General features: G+C 41.1%; 1 protein-coding gene across 1 annotated transcript in view; it reads left to right on the forward strand.

Moving 5' to 3' along the window:
- Positions 1 to 21,123, forward strand: part of MYO3B (myosin IIIB) — a 406,310-nt gene that overhangs the window by 264,692 nt on the left and 120,495 nt on the right. The window contains exons 27-29 of the mRNA XM_046018212.1: positions 5,151 to 5,262; positions 6,203 to 6,365; positions 7,898 to 7,978. Coding sequence (XP_045874168.1) covers positions 5,151 to 5,262; positions 6,203 to 6,365; positions 7,898 to 7,978 — 356 coding nt within the window. The remainder of the gene's footprint in view (positions 1 to 5,150; positions 5,263 to 6,202; positions 6,366 to 7,897; positions 7,979 to 21,123) is intronic.

A 21,123-nucleotide genomic window follows, 5' to 3' on the forward strand; every position in this document is an offset into this window, starting at 1 on the left:
CATGTGAGAATTTCTTTAGGGTAGATTTTGCAACTAATTGACTTTTCAGAGGAAAGTGATGTGCTCCAGAAAGTCATTTCGTCCTAACAAAGAAAAAACCATGAAGAGACTTGGGAGCCAGTTTCTTTCCTCAGATGGATTGTGTCATTGTAAGGCAATCACTTCTGTCCCTCGGGGTTCTGTTTGACTAATAAGTCAGTGGTTCTTCAGCCTTTCCATGCATGAGAATCTCTTGAGGCCTTCTTAAAACAGAGACTGCTGAGCCCTACCTGCAGAGTTTTTTATATAATTTTTATCTAACATAGATAGCTCTTAGTTCTTGCTCTTCTCTCTCTCTCCTCTCCCCTTCTAGGAGTATGGGTTATCATTAGGAGAACATAGAGAAAGGAAATTCATTGTTTGTATTATCTATTGTCGGAGGACTTCAGTGAAAACAAAAGGAAAATTCAACCTCACTACTAATTAAGGAAATGCACATTAAAACCACACTTAAATTTATCATTTGATATGTATTTTGGGAATAACCAGTAAGACAGATAATTCCTTGGATTGGCATGGGATAGAGAGCAACAAGACTTTTAGGCTCTTCTGTTGAGGTATTTATCTGTGTGATCACTTTGGAAACAACTTGGCTTTTTTAGTAAACTCCTACATGAACGTTATACTAACGAGTGTTTCCACTTTAGAGGTTATTAAGTAGAAAAGTGGTCGTGTTTCTGAACCTCTGGATCTTTTAGGATTGCTGGGTAGCAGTGAGTCTACCTAAGTGTGATGACTTCCTGCCTCAACCTGCCCCCGGGTTTGTGCTCCTTTGGGTCAAATGTCTACAGCCTAGATTTTTGTACTTCTTTCTTCCTCTTGTTAAAAGATAATTTCCAGAAGGGTAGCATCATGAGTCACATATGGACATAAAGATGGATGTGTTTAAAGAATATATTGATATGAGGGAATAAGCAGATATTATCATTGGTTCAAAGGAAAATTTAAAACTGCATAAGCTTAACTGAATTTAAGAGAATGCTGAGGTGAATTGGAAATGGAGATAAAACTGGATTTTCCACAGAGGGAAGTCAAAATCATCACGGGACTAGATAGAGTGTATATAGCTATCAATTACCTACAATTTACAGAGTTGCAAATTAGCTCAAAGAAGATGAACAGGGCTAGAATCTGATGACCCAGAAGGGTGTGCTAAAGATGGTGTATGCAATTTTCCACCTAAGTACCAATGCCTTACTGACACACTATTTCAAATAGAATATTGTTTGGATCTGCACACGTGTCAAGGAGCACTTGGCAGCTGGTGTTCAGATATAGGAAATCAACATTTCAACAAAGTCAAAAGCCCAGTATTCCAGATTGCTATAGACACAAGTTCTAATGAGCTGAAAAGTGCTCGAGTATCAAAGGTCCTTGTTAGAAAGTCAAAGACACTACCAGGTATAATAATAGCTAAGAGTGGACGCAGGTTAGATGAATGTAAAGAAGCCTGAATGAGGAGTTAAAAGACATGGGCAAGCCTCAGGCCTCCACTCACTAATTTGTGACCTTGAGCCAATTCCTCCTCTCTGGCTTTCTCTTTTCTACAAAACAAGAATTTTTGTTGATGACTCTTTAAGTTCTCTTCAGGATCTAAATGTTTTTTTTTTGAGGAGCACCAGTCCCTTCCACAGTTGGCCCTGTGGGAATGCCTAGGCATGAGGATTTTTGACAGAGGGCAGAGCACATCTGTTTGTAAACATGAGGAAGAACAGCTAGATGGGGCAGGGGTGTCCTAGATTCCCAGTGTACAGGGAAGAAACCCCAGCATCTATGGGAAACTTGGAAAGTTCAGTGACAAAGCAAGAAGAAATGTTAGAGAGGAAGGAAGTTACTAAAGAACAGCCTGTACCATTATAGGAAATGTATTACCAAGGTTGGCTCTATCTCTACTCAGTGGGGGAACCAGTACTGAATTAGCCAGTGTTCTCCAGAGAAATAGAATCAATAGGGTGTGTGTGAGTGTGTGTGTGTTTGTGTTTGTGTATACACTGAGAGAAAGGGACTTATAAATGATAATTATTTTTTAAATTTAAATTTCCAATTTGTTATTTGTATATATAGAAATACAATAATTTCTGTACATTGATTTTTATCTTACAACTTTGCTAAACTCACTTACTAGAACTTATTTGTTCTCATACGGGTTTTTTTTTTGGGGGGGGAGATACCATTGGATTTTCTACATAGACAATTGTATCATCTTCGAATTAAGACAGTTCTATTCATTTTTAATACAGACACCTTTTCTTTCTTTCTCTGGTCCCCTTGCAATGTGGTATAATGCGGAAGTTGCAAACATGGACATTCTTGCCTTTTTTCCTAATCATTGGGGAATAAGTGTTCAGTCATTCACCATTAACTCTTAGTTTTTCATAGATTTGTTAATATCAGGTTGAGGAGGTTCTCTTGTATCAATCTGGTTTTTTTTTTTTTTTTAAGATTTTATTTAATATTTGACAGAGACAGAGAGGGAACACAAGCAGGGAGAGTGGGAGAGGGAGAAGCAGGCTTCCTGCTGAGAAGAGATCCCGATGCTGGGTTCAGTCCCATGACCCTCAATCCCAGGACCTGAGCTGAAGGCAGATGCTTAATGACTGAGCTGCCCAGACACCCCCAAAGAACTGCTTTTAGTTTAATTCACCAAACTCCTTCAGGAAGTAAATATGGAATAGATCTTACCAAAAAGACCCCTCTTGCTGAGAGATCTTTTGTCTTGGTTCCTGTCAGTTTTGCCCTTATATTGATACACATTGATACACAGACATTTCACTTACATGTTTCTTCAGTACTTTTTGAAACCTTCATTTCTTTGCAGTATTGTTACCCATCTCTTTCTGAACTAAGCCAAATGTGAATATTATCATCATAATAAATTAAGAGATTTGGGTTGAGGGATCAGAAATCAAAGTTAAGCTCTAATATTTATGTTAGTTCAGAATTCATTCTTGCCTATTTAGAAATTAAAAATTGCTGGAAACCATCTAGAGATGCCTGAAAAACAAGTAGAAATCTGTGATTGGAGAGCTGGAACATATCTTGCATTCCTCTTATATCTTGCAGAGGACGGGTCATTCATTAGATTCTCTTTAAATACTTCGTCATCAATAGTTTCGAGCCTGGGCTAATTAAAGCTAGGAGAGCTCATGTTATAAATGACCAGGCCTAACAGAAAGAATGTAGGAATTCCTGGTTTTACCTCTGACTTTTATACCTTAAGCTATCTTCTTCAGCTTTCCCAAAGCATTCACACATAGAGATTTGCCACCCATTCCCACCATCCCTGTGTACTCCAGAACATAGTCTTTTTACTTCAGCAAGAGTCAGGTCAGAGAAGCCCTGACTGAAACAACAGTCCTGGAGAAACTGAGGCTGAAGAATCTGTGCCAATGCCACAAACAGCCCAGATAGGCCTAAACCAGACTCCCAGTTGTCCCTCTACCCCCTACCTCCAGTAGGCATCTTCTGTGAACAGGTTCCTGGGCTTGGCCAAATGACCTAGCATGGTCCTGGCTGCCATTCAGGGGATCTGTGAGAGCACTATCCCTTCTCCCTGATGATGGAAACAGACTCCAAGCCTTGAAAGCATTCCCAGGATCTCCGAATGCAAACATTTCTGGCAAATTCAGCATTATATCCTAACGTGTAAAACAGTCTTACAGCACAAAGATAAAGTGAAATGACCGAAGTGCTAATCAAGTATGTTTAGTTTTCTAGAAACTGAAAGATAGGGAATATTTGGCAAGAAGAAGGGTCATATTTTGTGTTTAGGTGATTTTTTTTTTTTGAAAAGTAAAACAGCTCTACATTTAAAAGTACAATAATTCTAAAATAACAGATCAGCCTTGTCTGAGGAATGTCAGGAAAAGCCTTTGATGAGGAAATTAAGTTTATTTTTAAACTTCCAAGTGGTTGAATTTAATTATAGATGGCAGCAAAGAGCAGAGAATAGATCCTTGAAAGTTTTTTAAAGAAAAACTAAGGTAAAGTTTTTCTTCTATAAGGGTAATCTACTCCACTCTGTGTGTGTGTGTGTGTGTGTGTGTGTGTGTGTGTATTTTAACAGGGAGAATAAAGAATAAAGAAAAGGAGAGGGGGAAAACCCTTTTGCGGTGGTCTTTCAATCTATCCAGAAAGTATGGAAATTCATTAAAATGTGTAATTCAGGGAAACAAATGTGGTTTTGGTGATTATACCAAAAAAAATACCTACACTAGGTGTCCCTGGGTGACTCAGTTGGTTAAGCCTCTGACTCTTCATTTCAGCTTTGATCAGGATCTCAGGGCTGAGATTGAGCCCCACATTGAGCTCCATGCTCAGTGTGGAGTCTGCTTGTTCCTCCTCCTCTGCTCCCCATCCCCTGTCACCCACTCTCCCCCAACCTCTGGAATAAATAAAATCTTTATGAAAAAAAATATACCTGGTACCTGGGTGTCTCAGTCAGTTAAGCATCTGCCTTCAGCTTGGGTCATGATCCCAGGGTTTTGGGAAGGAGTCCCCCATTGGGCTCCCTGCTCACAGCCGGTTGCGGGGGGATCTGCCCCTTCCTCCCTATTTGTGTTCTCTATCTCAAATAAATAAATAAAATCTTTAAAAAAACAAAACAAAACAAAAAACCCATACCTACTCTGTACTTCGAAATTGACATGTAGCTCAGCAGACTGAGTCAGTGGTATTGGATTAAGATCACTTTTGCTATCTATAGATTCCTCTAGAGGGGACTTTTTAGAGCAGAGTCAAAATTTATACAATGGGATTACAAATTATTTTATAATAATGCTAACACATAAAATGATGACTTTCACTAGAAGGACTGTCTAAATTTCAGTTTTCTTAAAGGATTTAAATATTTTATTTTGCCTGAGATGCCAGATATTCATTGAACATGAATTATAAAGCAATATTAAAAGGGAAATACCTGTAGCAGAAAATATAAAAGAGCCAAGTTAATAACCATAAATTGTATACCTTTCACTACCTAGTATGCTAATATTGGTGTTCAAGAAATATTTGCTATTAAAAAACAAGGCATGGCAATGGGTCCAGAGAATATCTACTACACGGAATCAAATGATAACTAAAAATGTTTTATTTTACCTTTTATTTTGTAGGTATTATTACTTGGCATTCAAAGCACATGAAATACCTCTTGCTAGCAAAGAGAGCTGTGTTGCTATCTTGGAAAAATCCAGATTAGATCACTGGGTGCTGGGAAAAACAAAGGTAGTTCTTTCTTTTTTGTTCAGATTGTCACTTGTGATGCTCTACGCTGTATCTTTCTCTCTTGTCAGTGATATGCATGGCTCTGTAAGTTGTGTGGCTTAGCAGACAACACCCCAACCTGACACTGACCTTTGCTAGTGTTGGGTCAGGAGTCCTCAGACCTCTGGACAAGAAGAGGAGGGTTTGTCTTCTGTTCTGCATGTAGTTTGAGAGAACCACTTAGCATTTCTAGAATGAGAACTTTGATTCTTTTAAACGTCCCTTTTTAAAATTTTGCTTATTCCAGAACCTCCTGGAAATACACAAATCTTATTAATGACAGTAATGAGTACCTTTTACAGTTTTGTCCATTTTTCATTAGACTCATGTTGTGTTTTTTACTGTGTACCCTGGTTAGTTGTCTCGTCATGTGTAGCTTTTCATTTGGGGAACATCGCATCCGTGTCCCAAATTTTTATGATCTGTTCTGAATTGCCCTACAAAGCCAGTCTTAGCCTGCATGTAGAGAGCAACACGGTTGTTCCTCAGCAGGAATTAGATCACTGTGGGTCATTTAGGTTGTTCTCCTTCTGAATGTCCATTGTTGGCCACGGATCAGTTCTGTTGGTTAGTGCCTCCATCAAAGGCTGTGGAGATAGATGGTAGAAATCAAACTGAGAAAACAGAACTCCTGGCAGATATAAGCAGACTTGGAGAGCATTTGGGATCTCCTCAATCCCATTAACCTCATCATCTGTTTATATCAATAATCAAGGATTGGCTCAACCTTAGAAGCAGTATTGTGTTTGCTCCCAAGAAGTCAGTAATGTTAGCATAAAAGAAATCACTGAAAACTTTATGTAGATAATGGTTTTAATATTTTTACTAAGAATACTCTGCAGTAGACTAAATTTCTGTTTGGGAACCCATATATAATACTAAAACTAATATCTCATTTCAGGTTTTTCTCAAATACTATCATGTCGAGCAGTTAAATTTGCTGCTGCGAGAAGTCATAGGCAGAGTGGTTGTGCTGCAGGCGTATGCCAAGGGGTGGCTTGGAGCCAGGAGATACAAAAGAATCAGAGAGAAGAGAGAGAAGGGGGCCATTGCCATCCAGTCAGGTAAATCGTCCTGAATCTTGGCATTTCATCAAGTACTAGGGCCACTCACCTGTTGCTTTTCTCAGTGACTTCTCTTCTTCCTACCCTTCCTTCCCTTCTTCCTTCCTTTCTTCCTTGCTTTAGCAAATATTTATCAAGTGCCTATCGCAGGCCCTATGGTAGATGCTGGGAATATAGCCATGAGCAAGACTACCTCAGTCCCTCTGACCTCTGCATGAGCAAACAAGCCATCACAACACACTGTGGTCAGTGGCTTGGTAGAAGTAGTGTGAAGTGGGCAGAGGGAAAACCCAAAGCTCACAGACCTGTGCCCTTCTCCCAGATGACTGATGTAATATATATCCCAGGCCCATCACCAAGTTCTCAACATCAGAATTATTATAATGCCTTTTCCCAATGGCTTTCTAGCACAAACAGAGCTTATAAACCAAGGACTCTCACCAGGCTCTCTCATATGCCCAGCCCATTCAGTGTCTCTCTGCTCATGTATGTGTCATTTGTGTTACAAACAGCATCTGAGCTTCTGTGCTGTTGATGAATGGTTAGGAAAGCATCAGATCTTGAACATAGTGGACAATTTCCTTCATACTCTCATAACCCAGACTCCCGTTGTCCACTCAGGACTTCATGACCGCACTCAGCAATTGGAAAGCTGTGATGCTAATGGAAGGGACAGAAAGATGAGGTGGTCATGCTCCTGGTGGGCAGCTAAAGGCCCCAGTCCTCTGTCTGTAGGACTCAGCACACCCTCAGAGATTTCTTCTCTCCTCCTCATCCATTTTCCTTGCCTTATGCCTTACTGTTGCATAGTTTCTTCTCCCGAAGCACAGTTCTTGGGACATGGTTCACCTTCCCAAATGCAGGTGTTGTGCTACTAATTATTCCCTTTGACCCCCTTCTTATTTATTTGTTTATTTATTTATTTATTTATCTAACAGCACAAGCAGGAGGAGTGGGAGGGAGAGGGAGAAGCAGGCTGTCTGCTAAGCAGGGAGTCCGATGCGGGGCTTGATCCCAGGATCCTGGATCATGACCTAAGCCAAAGGCACTGAGCCACCCCAGGCTCTGACTCCGTTCTTCATTTTTCACTCCTTCAAATTTCATGTTCATACCTTCCTCCAAAACAAGAACAATCAAACTGGTCAGGCTATTCCATTCTTTCCTACCATCCCGACAAACCACCCTTCCCCCAAGTCCTGAACACAGAACTCCCTCCAGGAATTAGAATGACAGGGAACTGACTCACCTGGGATAGAATCCCCAGTGATTCATAAGTTGCATCCAGAGTGTTCTGGAAACTCACTGCCAGAACAAAAATAACTCCTTCTCAGAAGCATCTTGGAGGCCCAGCCAAGAGTACAGAGAGGCCCCTTTTCCCCATCATTGCTCACGTATCGCTGCTTATTTTGTTCAGTGAGAAAGCAAGAGGGAGGACAAGAGGGGTAATAGATTGGAAGGAAAACAGCTTATATCAATTCACTGGCACATTCTTAAATTAATGTCATTCCTAGCACATGGTTTTATATTTTTAGCCTGGAGAGGATATGATGCTCGGAAGAAATTTAAGAAAATAAGCAACAGAAGGAGTGAGTCTGTGGTTCCTATTCAAGCAGGTAATTAAAACATCATTTTCATAGCATCCACTTGAAAATATTCTGTGATTGAGTTCATACAATTTTAGAAAGCTGAGAGGTGAATAATTCAGGAGCCCTGGAATTGGAGTTGTGAGTTCTAGTGGGGTTCTGGGGCTTGTTCTAATACACCCCGGGTGTGATGATGATAAGGCTGACAGTGTGCATTTGCTGCTTGCCAACCTTGTGTAAGGAGACTCTCAGTAAGTGCTCTAATCTCCCTGAGTTTATAGAGAGGGCAACTGCAGCACAGAGAAGCACAGTAACTTGTCCACAGTCACACAGCTGGTCAGTAGCAGACTCAGCATCTGAACACAGGCAAGTCGGATAAAGTCAACTTCGTATCCTGCCAAGGGAACAAATCCCTTTCCTTCTTGTCACACATCCATTATTTGTGAAACAGAGAGCGCAGGCCCAAGTCTGGTTAAGACTGGAAGGTTGGAATTATGCGCAACACTCATCATTCAGCATCAGAGAGATAAGAATAGCTCCAGGACTTTCCAGGCAAATGGGATTCCCCACACACCAACCTGTATGTAGCTAAGGTGGTCCTCTGGGCCCCATGGAGTTGAGCTGGGCTCAGCTTGGGTCTGGCTGCCTGAGTGCTTCAAGGTCGGGTCCTGCCTCACCCAACCTGTTCCTGGTTCCTGGGTGGCTCTGCTCTTCTGCAAATGGCAGTATCTGTGGTGCCTGCCAGCCTGGGTTTCTGTCATCATTGCAAGCTGGATATGCCTAAGTGAGGCCCTGGGAAGAAGTGGTCCCCAGAGCATGCCTGGAGCTCAGAGAGTCCAGAATGTAGAGACAGAGCTAGAGAGCATTTGCCAGTCCAGTGACTCTGCAAGCCTGAAGAGGGGTAGGGTTCCAGAAACTGCTGCTTTGAAGCAAACTCTCAAATAAAACAGCTGCAACTTTTTGAGGCAGTCCCTGCCCAGTACCTGGCTCCAGGAACACTTCTCAAAACTCTCTTCTGGCCACTGTAGAGACCTGACATCTTCATTCAGGACCAAAATATTTGGCAGGAAGGGATGTCATTTAGATGCAAATGTGTAAGTTTTAACACCATCCCCTAGGAATTCTAAACTCTACAACTTCAAAGAGTTCAATGGAAGAAGTATCTGATTCTAGTCGCAGTTTAAGAAAGAGTACTCAAAGTGCATTTGATCCTTCCTTGCCCACCTCCACACATCACACCACAGGGCACACGCACATGCACGCACACACCCCTCCCCCCACAGTCTCCTGGACTGATTTCTGATCTTGCAGTTTGGCCCAAAGCCCAACATATGTTTTAAAATATAAACTTTGGGTTATATATTGTTGATCCACTGAGTCCAGTATATAGGATTATAAATCACCTTTTCCCTCTCTGAAAATGATCTTTAAAGGGTTCCCTGTTTGCACTCTGTTGCTGCCAAGTGAGAGCTGCTTGAAAACAGAGACAGGTTTCCTTCATCATCATATCAGGCCAGCCGTGATGGCATTTTTTCGGTAGAGCACCTTTGCAGTAGGTACCATGGAAAGATAATCTTGCTTTGTGAAACTGGGGAGAACACATGTCTTCAAGGTGCTTCTTTTTTTTTTTTTTTTTAAGCTTTGCAAGCATCTCCTCTATCCCTTTTCATTTTAGTTCAGCAGCTTGTGTTCCCACTTATCAAGTGGCATAGGGAACTTCCATTAACCGAGTCCACAGGGGCTTGGGCGGAGAGGAGGACATTGAGGGTGGGACTAACGCCACCCCTCCCTCTTGGAAGTGGTGTGGCAGCCAGAGCGAAAGCAGACAGTCTCTTTGCTCTTCAGCCCAACACCACAGACGTGAGTTGAGGTGCTGGCATTGTGCTAGCAGAAAAGATGCCTGGATAGGGTAACAGCATTTGCAGTTTTATGGGCAGTTTACTTTCACGTGAGAATGTTTTCCTTATCTTTATATTGGAAAGCATGGTTCTGTTGATCTAAAAAGCAAAGCAGTTCATTCCAACTTCTCTGTTTGGGTGGGGGGGTGTGGGGGGTGTTCTTCCCAGAGCATAATCTTCTCATTACAGGCTCTTCTTCCCACCACTAGGATGTTTCTGAGTAGAACAAGCCCCAGACCTAGCAGTTCCCTTACTTGGGAACCCTACAGGAAGTGGCTTAGGGAGGTTTTCCTAGCAGGACTGTTTCTGATTGTTTTCAAAACTTACTCTTTCATTTATGTTTTTTTTTTTTTTCAACAAATCATTTCACTTGAAATTTAGATTCTGTGGAATGCATTTCTTTGTATTTCAAGTTCTGGCCCATTGCCTTTCTTTTTCTTTAGTGGTGTTGCTAAGATATGTTATATATTTTTAAAAGAGTGGTCTTGAAATTTAGGAAGCATTTGGCCTACATGTTGCTACAGAGCAGTGCATATGGAAATTTGTTTTCCTTTCATCTCCTTCCCAATAAAAGCAGCCGCACAGCTTATCCCTTTAGCTTCCTCAGAACTTCCTTTCAGAATTCCCGATCTATTACAGCACGTTCACATACCAGAAACAAGATGCCTTTTCATGCTGTCAACCTTTTTCATCTGAAATGTAAATTAATTCTTGCTGGTATGCCTTGACAGAGATCAAAGTCAGGGTATTAACCTTCTTGGGCTTTCTCCGGGAATCTGTCCCCAGGACTGGGCTGCGGCTGGTAAGAGGCCAGTGTCCCTGTTATAGGGCCCTCCTCCAGGCAGCCCTCCATGGAGAGCCACCATTTCAAAGGTGCAGAGTCCTCTGGTAACTGATCTCATCGTTACTTTAAACTAGGTGAGAAATGATCTGCCTGGTTAATTCCTGAAATAGGGCAGGAGTTATACACAGATGCGCGCATGCACACACACACACACACACACACACACACACACACACACAGGCCTGTTCATTTTAATTGTGGGCCCTTCACTCAGATTCCTAGAGCTTGTTTAAGTTGTTTTGACAGCAAGTGATCTCGGTTTGATAGAGGGAGGGACAGGGCTCCAGATTGGAAACCTCTCCCCTTGCTCAGTGGGTCATTTCTTGCCTGTCAGTCTTTGAGGTAGGCCACATTTGCATTTTCAAAATAAACAGATGCCTTTCAAATACATGAGCTGGTGGTCTAGAGATCTCTGTGGGCCCAAACAGTTCACCAGCCAGTGATCAAATGCTGGAAGAGAAAACAAACGGAAAAAAATACCCTAGGTACCTACGCATCCATTTCCTACATGTATAACATTGTACCGGCAATAAAGGGCCTCTGAGATGTGAGGAATCTCCGGGAGAGAGAGCTAGGGATCCCAAGCAAAAGCCTAGTTTATCAGCAAAAAAAATTTTTTTTTCTTTGCGAGGGGAACAGCTTTGAATGTCATCTTGGTGAGAAGTGACATGTTTTGTATGTTTTTATTATTTGTTAATGCTAAAAATAGGCTCTTGCCAAAGGAAAACATAACTCTTTTAAACACCAAAGAATTTAAAATTGCATACTTTTTAAATTAGAAAGATAAGATGACACATACTAGTTTTCAGATAGATGGGGTATTCTAAGTAAAAAGTAACAGTTATATGTCATTCCCTTTCAATGAACTCTTTACTGTCACAAACTGAATATAACTAGATTTATTCAAATAAAAGTGCATCGATTCCTTAGTAAATACTATCAAAACACATCACATCACCTGCAGGGAATTTTTAAAAGGTCTACAATATCTCATTCTTTAAGTTTTTGAAAGCACTGTCTTGAAAACTGCTCCCCTAATTCAAGATCTGTTCTTTAAATGAGAGCAAAGTGGTGGGCTTTCCCATCTCAGAGGGAAAATGCCTCAAGTACTGACAGTGGAGCCCTAGGGACTGGGAACAGAATTTCAGAGAGTCTCCAGGAAGGAGTAGGCTCTTCCAGTCCCCCTTTCCCATTCTCTCCAGACACCCAGGAGCAGGAAGAGCCCGTTGGTTTACAGCACATTGTCGTCTAATTGCTTCAGTGCAGTGGAAAATGTTTCCCCTCTCTGTCCTCCATCAACGTCCCACTTACGGACCCCCCTTGGCCTTTCCAACAACCCAGATAAACGATGGCCATTTCTCCTTCCAATGCCTTTTGGGGAGAGTGCGTCCTGGAGCCTCAGCCATGATTGTGCTAAGACTTAGGCTTCCTTGAGCCTGTGAACAGGCATTTTAAACCAGACTCAGCTGGAACTGCCGGGCACGTCAGGTGACACTGGGCAATGAGAGTTACTTTAAATGCTGCTTCCAGAGGGGAAAGCAAGCATCATGCCCAGATAGGTTCCAGCACACTCGGATACAATTTCAGATAGGAACCTATCAGAGGCTATTTAAACTTCTTTTAAGAAACTTGACCCTACTTCATAACAAAACCAGATTTTTGTGTTTAAAACTGCCTGAACTTGGGGCACCTGGGTGGCTCAGTCAGTTAAGCATCTGCCTTCAGCTAGGTCATGATCCCAGGGTCCATGGATTGAGCCCCACATTTGGCTCCCTGTTGAGCAGGATGCCTGCTTCCCTCTGTCTTCCCTGGTCATGCTGGCTTTTCTCGCTCATGATCTCTCTCACTCTCTTATTCTCTCTCTCTCACTCAAAAAAATAAATCTTTTTTTGTTGTTGTTGTTTTTAAACTGCCTGAACTTTTAAATCTGTTTCAGGTAAGGCCTCATTTGGGTCTTTTCTAACTTCAAAAGGTTGGTTCCTTTAGCACTGTTGGTGAGTTGGCACTGACTGGGTGGTTGTAGTCATTTCCTGGAACTAGATTTCCAGAAGTATCTCTAGGTGTGCAGGACAACTGTATTTTAAATTTGGAAATGTCTTTCTTCATTCACTATTTTTTAAGTATCTACTGTATGCTGAAGTGACCATGGTGAGGATGGGATTTAATTTGGGGCATCAAATTTCCCATCTCCAATACCGAGGGCAATGAAACATGCTGTTCCTCAGAGAGATGCTGTTTGTATAAATCAGATACTCTGTGTAATGTCAACACATACTGGGAGGGAGTTCTAGAAAAGTCTAGTGTAATATGAAGAGTCAAAATCATTCTGAAATATGGCTGAGGATATACAGTGAAATAACCCATGTTTCTTGAAGGTGAAGATGATTACAGAAGATAGTTTTCATTCTGACAAAGCTGTGCACAAGCAGATAGTTGATTGCAAGCCAAACAGTAGAGGAAGGTCAAGTGAATGTACCATTGAAGGCAAAGGTCCACTTTGAATTAATAGAAGGAAATCAAGTACACTTTTGATCACTTCTCTCCTTTTATCTCTATTTGCCATTCTGTCTCTATTCTATTGTTTCTTCACTTACTACACTTCTGCCTCTTAGAAAGATTCCTGGTCACTTCACATAAACGCTTACCTCCTCAAAATGTGAGAGAAGACAGGTTCCAAACTATTCTTGGCCACTGGCCAGGAACCAGCTTCCTCTCTTTCCTATTGTTTTAGGTCCTATCATACAAGAGTAAGTAACATCTAGGGGAAAGCGTTAGCTGGTGTATTGACGCTTGAGATGAACTGTGAGGTACCCACTAGCTCCACTGCCTTCTAAATCTTTGTTTAATAGAAGACAGAGTACCTTCAGGTCTGTGCAAGGATTCCGGCCCAGTCTACCTGCACACTGCCTGGATTTCTCTAGCCCTCTGTAAGTGAAAAGTTGGGGCTGATTTCTGACAGCTAAAAGACTTAACATTTTGGAGGGGGAAAATGTTTGTAGGGACAAGTGTTGTCCTTTACTTTGGGAATATGTGCCCTGTTTGCGACAGGACACATGCAGACACATGTAAGACATACAGAGCTCCTGAAGCTTGGTTTAAAAGAAATGGTGTATAACAGTGAGAAGGCCTGGCCTGACCTTCAGGGTTTCTTCAAGAAAGGGGCTCTGTCAAACCTCACTTGGGCACAAACAATGGAATTCTTGCCATGAAAAACTTGGAATGCAAAGGAATGTCCTTTGCCATGAAATCAAATTATTGTCCATGTTAGAATGAAACGCCCAGAGTGCTATTCACCTAATTCACAGAGAGGAAGCTGTGAGGAGCCAACATGGGCTTGAAGATTGTGACTGATATATTGACGGCACAGAACTGTGCTTAAAATGAAACTTTGGTGCAGCAGTCTGCATCCCCAGGACTCAAGATTAAATTTTCAAAGAAGTCCAGGAGTACTTCAACTTTGAATCCACTTCTCCCTTCTGGACCTCATACAGAGCTCCATAATCTGGCTATGAAGAGGTGCTGCCCAAAGTGGCATCTTTACCACCTCAATCTGTCAGCTATACTCAACATGACTGTGATCAATAATACATTCAAGTTGCCTTTATTCTAGATCTTGGAATTTTTTTCACGTTTCTTTTTTTCATATGGCATCATGGTTATTTGGGCTATAGCCACATAATAGTAAAGAAACATTTAGGGACAAAATTAGCTGCTCTGGCAAGAGTGATTGGACTTCTTTTCCTCGAAAGACTTCTGTGCGTGGAAAGACAGATTTTGTTTTCCCCCTTAACAGATGAAACAGAAGCATAGAGAATTTAAGTAAGTTGTCTCTCATTATGTGTTATGTGAGCTTAAGAATTGGCTGGGCTCCTCAGTGGCTCAGTTGGGTGAGTGTCTGACTCTTGGTTCCAGCAGAGGTCATGATCCCATGGGTTGTGGGATCAAGCCCCATGCTCAGTGGGGAGCCGGCTTCAAGATTCTCTCCTTCTTTCCCTCCTCCTGTGTGTGCTCGCTCTGGTGCTCTCTCTCTTTCTCTCTACAATAAATCTCAAAAAAAAAAAAAAGAAAGAAGAAGAATTGGTATCAAAGCCCTCTTCTCAGTCTTCACCCAGTGCTCTTTCCTGTAGACCACAATCTGTCATTTATTTCTGTCTTGTATATACACATGGACATAGGGTACCAGCTAGAGCTTTGGAAAGAGTTTCATATACCAACCTAAGCAAGTGGACTTTGGAATCAAAACATTTTACTTTAACCAAAAAACCCCAAAAAACTCTGATTAAAAAATGGGCAGAGGACTTGACATACTAATAGCCAACAAACACACGGAAAGATGCTCAGCATCACTCATCATCAGGGAAATAGAAATTAAAACCACAATGAGATGTCACTATACATCTGTCAGAATGGCTAAAATCAAGAAGATAAAAAATAAAAGTATTGGTGAAATACATGGAGAAAAAGGAACCCAGGTCCAGTGCTGGTGGGAATATAATTAGTGCAGCCACCATTGAAAACAGTATGGAACTTTCTCAAAAAATTAAAAATGGAAATACCATATGATCCAATAACTCCACTATTGGATATTTCCCTGAAGAAAATGTTTTCATTTTCTTCAAAGTCAAAAAGATATATGCACCCCTGTGTTTACTGCAACATTATTTTCAATAGTCAAGATATGGAAGCAACCTATGTGTCCCTTGATAGATGATGGGTTAAAGAAGAAGCAGTTCACATACATGGTGGAATATCATACAACCGTAAAGAAGGATGAGATTTCTGCCATTTGCAACAAAATGGATGGACCTAGAGGTCATTACGCTAAGTGAAGCAAGTCAGACTGAGAAAGACAAAGACCGTATAATTTCACGTATATATGGAATCTAAAAAAACGAAACAAATGAATAAACTAAAAGTAGAATCAAATGTATAAATACAGAGAACAAACTGATGGTTCCCAGAGCAAAGCGGGGCAGGAAGATGGACAAAATGGCTGAAGGGGAGTGGGAGATATAGGCTTCAGTTATGGAATGAATAAGTCATGAGAATAAAAAGTACAGCACAGGGCATATAGTCAGTGGTATTGTAATAGCCTTGTATGGTAACAGATGGCAGTTACACTTGTAGTGAGTATAGTGTAATGTATAGAGATGTTGAATCACTGTGTTGTACACCTGAAACTTACGTAATATGTGTCAGCTATACTTAAATTTTAAGAAAAAAGAAAGAACAACAAACAAAAAGCAATCAACTTGAAATCTCCACTGTGCCATAATTTGTCAGATGGTTTGAGGGAAAATTACTTAACTTCTGAGTTTTAGTTTCCTCACCTATGAAATGGAACTCCTGAAGGCCTAGTTTTCAGGACCATTGTGAAGGTGATTACAGATATTACATGCAAAGCATGGTACCTGTGCTGTGGTAGATAGTCAGTAAATGTTAGTTCCCTCTCTGCATTCCCTTCCTAAATATGAACTTCACTGGGAAATAAATTTGTCTGTATAGTACTCTTCAGGGATGAGCATAATTATAATATAACTTCAAACAGATGAAACCATTTCTCTTACTTTTGGAGAAAAAAAGTAGTACCTGTCAAATCTTAAATACAGTTACAATAAAGCCTTTATAAAAGAGGATTTTCTGAATCTTTTTTTTTTTTTTAGATTTTTATTTATTTATTTGACAGAGATCACAAGTATGCAGAGAGGCAGGCAGAGAGAGAGGAGGAAGCAGGCTTCCTGCTGAGCAGAGAGCCCGATGTGGGGCTCGATCCCAGGACCCTGAGATCATGACCTGAGCCGAAGGCAGAGGCTTTAACCCACTGAGCCACCCAGGCACCCCAAGAATTTTCTGAATCTTAAGTCTTGCTTATCTAACAGGGGAAAACTAAAATACAGGAGTATCATATGAAAGATTTGAGGTGGTTTTGTTTTTGTTTTTGTAAAGAACTATGCTCCATCATGCCAAGAGCTTGATTCATTTATGTAGATGAATTTTTCACTGGCCTCAAATGTGTTAAGATTTAGGTGGTATGCTAATGACATCATTTTTCCCATTCACTGGTTTGAGGCCCTTCTACAACTTGTAATGTAAAATAGCAAGTCCCCCCCTCACCTCCTTCCATAAAGTCGGAAATTCTAAAATCCAGGAGTTAAATATCACCCAGATTTGCTGCCTGCTGGTGTGGAAAGCAAGTTACCTTTCAGATGTCTAAGGAGTTGGAAGATCTCAGTGTGCATATCAGGCTTAACCCACAGTGACGGGTGATTGGCAGCCTAACAGCTGAGCGACAGCCATTTGGCTAGGAGTTCAAACCCCAACACGGAGAGCCATAGCAGGATCATGGCTTGATTTGCTGTGGCCATGAAGTCTAAATCACCAAGCACAGAGGTGGAGGCAGAGGTGACAGCTGGTAGCCATTCTCGTCAATAAAGTTGTGACGGTTGAGAGGTACAAGCAACCAGAGCCTGCTAATTTCATAGACTTCGAGCCAAGTACTTAGTGTCAAAACCAGCTATGGTCAATGATACAAATGGCTGTGAAGGGTCCCTCGTCAACAGCAAGGCTCTCCCCACCAGGAACTTCCCTCCTCGTGGGTTAGAAATGATTGGATCCTGCTTTCTGGGAACAGTCAGTTTGAGGAGACTTTATCTTTTAATTTTTTAATGTTCTGGTGATTTTTAAAAAGTCATATCTATTGAGGTATAATTTATATACAGTAAAACTCAAATGGTTTGATAAAATTGGTTGAACACAGTAGGTAATCTCCTTCACAACCAAGAAAAAAGAAAATTTCCAAAAAGCTCTCTCCTGCCTATTCTGTGACCATCTCCCTGCCCCCCTAGCTCCCGGGGGACCACTAATGGATTTTCTGTTCCTGTAATTATGCCTTTCCCAAAATGTCATAAAAATGGAGTAATATAGTATGTAAGTATGTAAACTTTTGTTTACATGTAAACAAAATACATGTTGTTTACATGTAAACAAAATACATGTTTGTAAGTATGTATAGTATGTAAACTTTTGCATCTGGCTTCTTTCACTTGGCATAATACTTTTATGATTCATCAGTGCTGATGCATTTAAGAGTACTTTGTTCTTTTTCGTTGCTGAGCAGGTTTCTAGAGTATGGGTATACCACAGTTTTGCCGATTACTAGCTGAATGACCTTTGTTTCTAGTTCCGGGTGACTATGAATAAAGCTGCTATAGATATCTAGAACTTTATCTTTTTAGGAAAGATTTATAGGAAAGTAAATAACTTTGATTTATGGGAAACCAGAACTGTATAAGCTGGAATGATCATAGAGGTAGGAGTTACTTCCTTCTTGATTAACAAGCAGAAATACTTATTTTCCTAACAGGCTATATTTTTGCATAGCAATTCCCAGTTTATACAAGGCAGTTTCACTCACCTTATTTTTGTAATTATCTCAGTAACCCTGAGAAGTAGATTGGGAATCTTAGCCCATTTTACAGATGGTGACTGAGAAACCTCCCTGCAGTACAGACCGCCTAACTCTTGATCTGGTGTCCTTCCCCCAAACAGTCTCTGAACATCCTCTCTGTGCAGAACACTCTGCTAAATGCTTTTGGGGTGGTCACAAAAGCAACATAAAATTTATTTTTTCCCCATCGAGAGGGGACAGTCTGATGCTTCACATCATGTCAGCAGATAAATGTAAATTAAAACAACAAATAAAATAGCTGTTACATACCTATTAGAAGGGCCAAAATCTGTAACACTGACAGCATCAAATGCCAGTGAGGTCGTGGAACAGCAGGAAGCTCATTTGTCACTGATGAGAATATCGAATAGTGGCGCTACTTTGGAAGACAGTGTGGCAGTTTCTTACAAAACTAAACATACTCTTACCATATGACCTAGTCTTCATGCTCTTTGGTATTTACTCAGAGGAGTTGAAAACTTATGTCGACACAAAAACCTGCACACAGATGTATGAGGCAGCTTTATTCATAATTGCTAGAACTTGGAAGCAACCAGAAAGTGCTTCAGTGGGTAAATGGATAAATAAACTGTAGTACATCCAGACGAAGGAATAGTACTCAGTGCTAAAAAAGAAATGAGCTCTCAAGCCATGAAAAGGCATGCAGGAAACATAAATTCATCTTACGAGGAGAGAGCCAGTCTGAAGAGACTACGTACTGCATGATTCCTACTATGTGACATTCTAGGAAAAGCAAAACTGTGGAGACTGTACAGAGATCGATGGTTGCCACGATGTGGGAGGGGGTTAGTAGGCAGAGCCCAGAGGATTTTTTACAGCAGTGAAATTACTGTATGACGCCAGGATGATGGATATATGTTATTATAATGTGTCCAGACCCATGTCATGTACGACATCGAGTGAACCATAATGTAAACTATGGGTTTTGGGTAATTAGGAAGTGTCAGTGTAGGTCCATCGATTGTAGCAAATATGCCACTCTGGTGGGATGTGTTGGCAGTGTCTGCATATGCAGGAGCAGGGAATATATGGGAAATCTCTGTAACTGCCTCTCAGTTTTGCTGAGAATCTAAAACTGCACTTAAAAGTAAAATCTTTTAGAAAGGAGATGGGAGAAACAGTCTCAAATGGAACCAGGACGAACACATCTGCCCCAGGCTTAAGAGGAATGCTAAGCTAGAGGCAACTAACACAAGCACAAGAAACAAACAATCCATGAGGCTTGCTCTGGTCCTTTTCGGAAGCAGGCCGGGGATAAATTATAAGAAGTAAATCCCACCCAAGGCTGCTGGGAGTTGGAAGAGAACAGTGACAATCCCTAGGTGCTTGAAAGCAAGGGGAATTCCCCAAACAGTGACGTTCCAGAGAAGATAAGAAACTGATCTCTAGGATAAGGGAAAACTTTCCTCCTTAGTTCCCAAGTTAGAGAAAACAATTACCAGGCAAGACTTTCTTTGAACTCCGTCAAAGTTTGACCAGGATAATGACTGGCATTAAGCACGGGAGAATCAAAGTGGAGAATGTTCTCGTAGGCCTGGAATTACCAGAATTGTTTTATGTGGAGACCAGGGTTTCTGATGTGGCTCTTGAAAAAAAAAAAAAAAAAAAAAAATCTGTCAATGAGATTCTGTTCTTTAAAAAAATAATTTTACTTTTTCAGTGCTGCTTTTGGTGGCATTTGCCTGTCAGACCTCCCACAAGTTGGCCTCTTTCTGTTCTGATAAGATGGCTGTTGACCAGCTGTCACTCCAGCCAGAAATGACATGGGCTCCTGCTGCAATTGGCCAGCAGTGGTGAGGAGGGGAAGGTTGGGCTTTTGTGCCTCATCTGTATGCGCCTCCTCTGCCAGATACAGTAGGCACTGTTTGCCAGACCCATTATGAGGCCAGAAAAGCTTACCCAGCCTAGATCTCCAACCAAGAAATCTACCTAGACAGTGCCCTTGCTGGAAACCTTGCCTCTGGGTCTGTCCTCCAAGCAGGTCATCAAATGCCAGTCCAGCCCAGAGCCTCTTCCCATAACACCTGATCTGTGGGACCTTAGAAGCCCAGGCACATGAAAGAAAGAAAGTCTAAATTCTTACTACCACTTATAAAGAAAAAAATAAGAGTAGAGTTTAATGATTTTTAAAATGTCTACATAAATGGGGCTGTACCATGTAATATTTAGGAATTCAGTCTTTAGGGCGAAACTGCTTGGATTTGAACACTGGCTCTGCCACTCTTCAGCTGTGTGTGACTCTTTGCAAGTCATTTAACTTCTCTGGGCCTCAGTTTCCTTAACTGTAAAATGGGGAAAATAGTGGACTCTACCTTTTAGAGTTACTATGAGGATTAATGAGTTAATTTTTGTAAAGGGCTTAGAACACTGCATGGAATATAATAACTCATACATCTGTGTTTGTTAAATGAAAATAACGGGACATTTCCCTAACTCCTGTTCTTAACATTCCCCCACCCTCCAACGAAATCAAGCTGAATACATGTACCTAATTTTTTCTTCTGTTTCTTTTTTCTTAACATCTGTCAGCTTTACCTCTTCATGTTAGTTTCCTAGGGCTGCCGTAACAAATTACCCCAACTTTGTAGCATAAAACAACAGAAACTTATTCTCTCACAGTTCAGGAGGCTGGAAGTCCAAAATCAGCAAGTTTGATTTCTGTTGGATGCTCTGAGGGAGAATTCTTTCCATACCTCTCTTCTAGCTTTCGGTAGTTCCTGGCAATGTTTGGCATTCCTTGGCTTGTAGACCCATCACTCCATCCTTAGCTTTCATTATCACTGCATTCTGCCTGTGTCTGTGTCTTCACATCCTTCTTATAAGGATACTAATCATTGAAGTTAAGACCCACCTTATTCCAGTGTGACCTCATCTTAAACTAATTACATCTACAAAGATCTTATTTCCAAGTAAGGTCACATTCTGAGGTTCTAGATAGGAATATTGAGGGGACTCTAATCTACCC

Source organism: Meles meles, chromosome 9 (genome assembly GCF_922984935.1).
Source record: "Meles meles chromosome 9, mMelMel3.1 paternal haplotype, whole genome shotgun sequence".
Lineage (NCBI taxonomy): Eukaryota > Metazoa > Chordata > Mammalia > Carnivora > Mustelidae > Meles > Meles meles.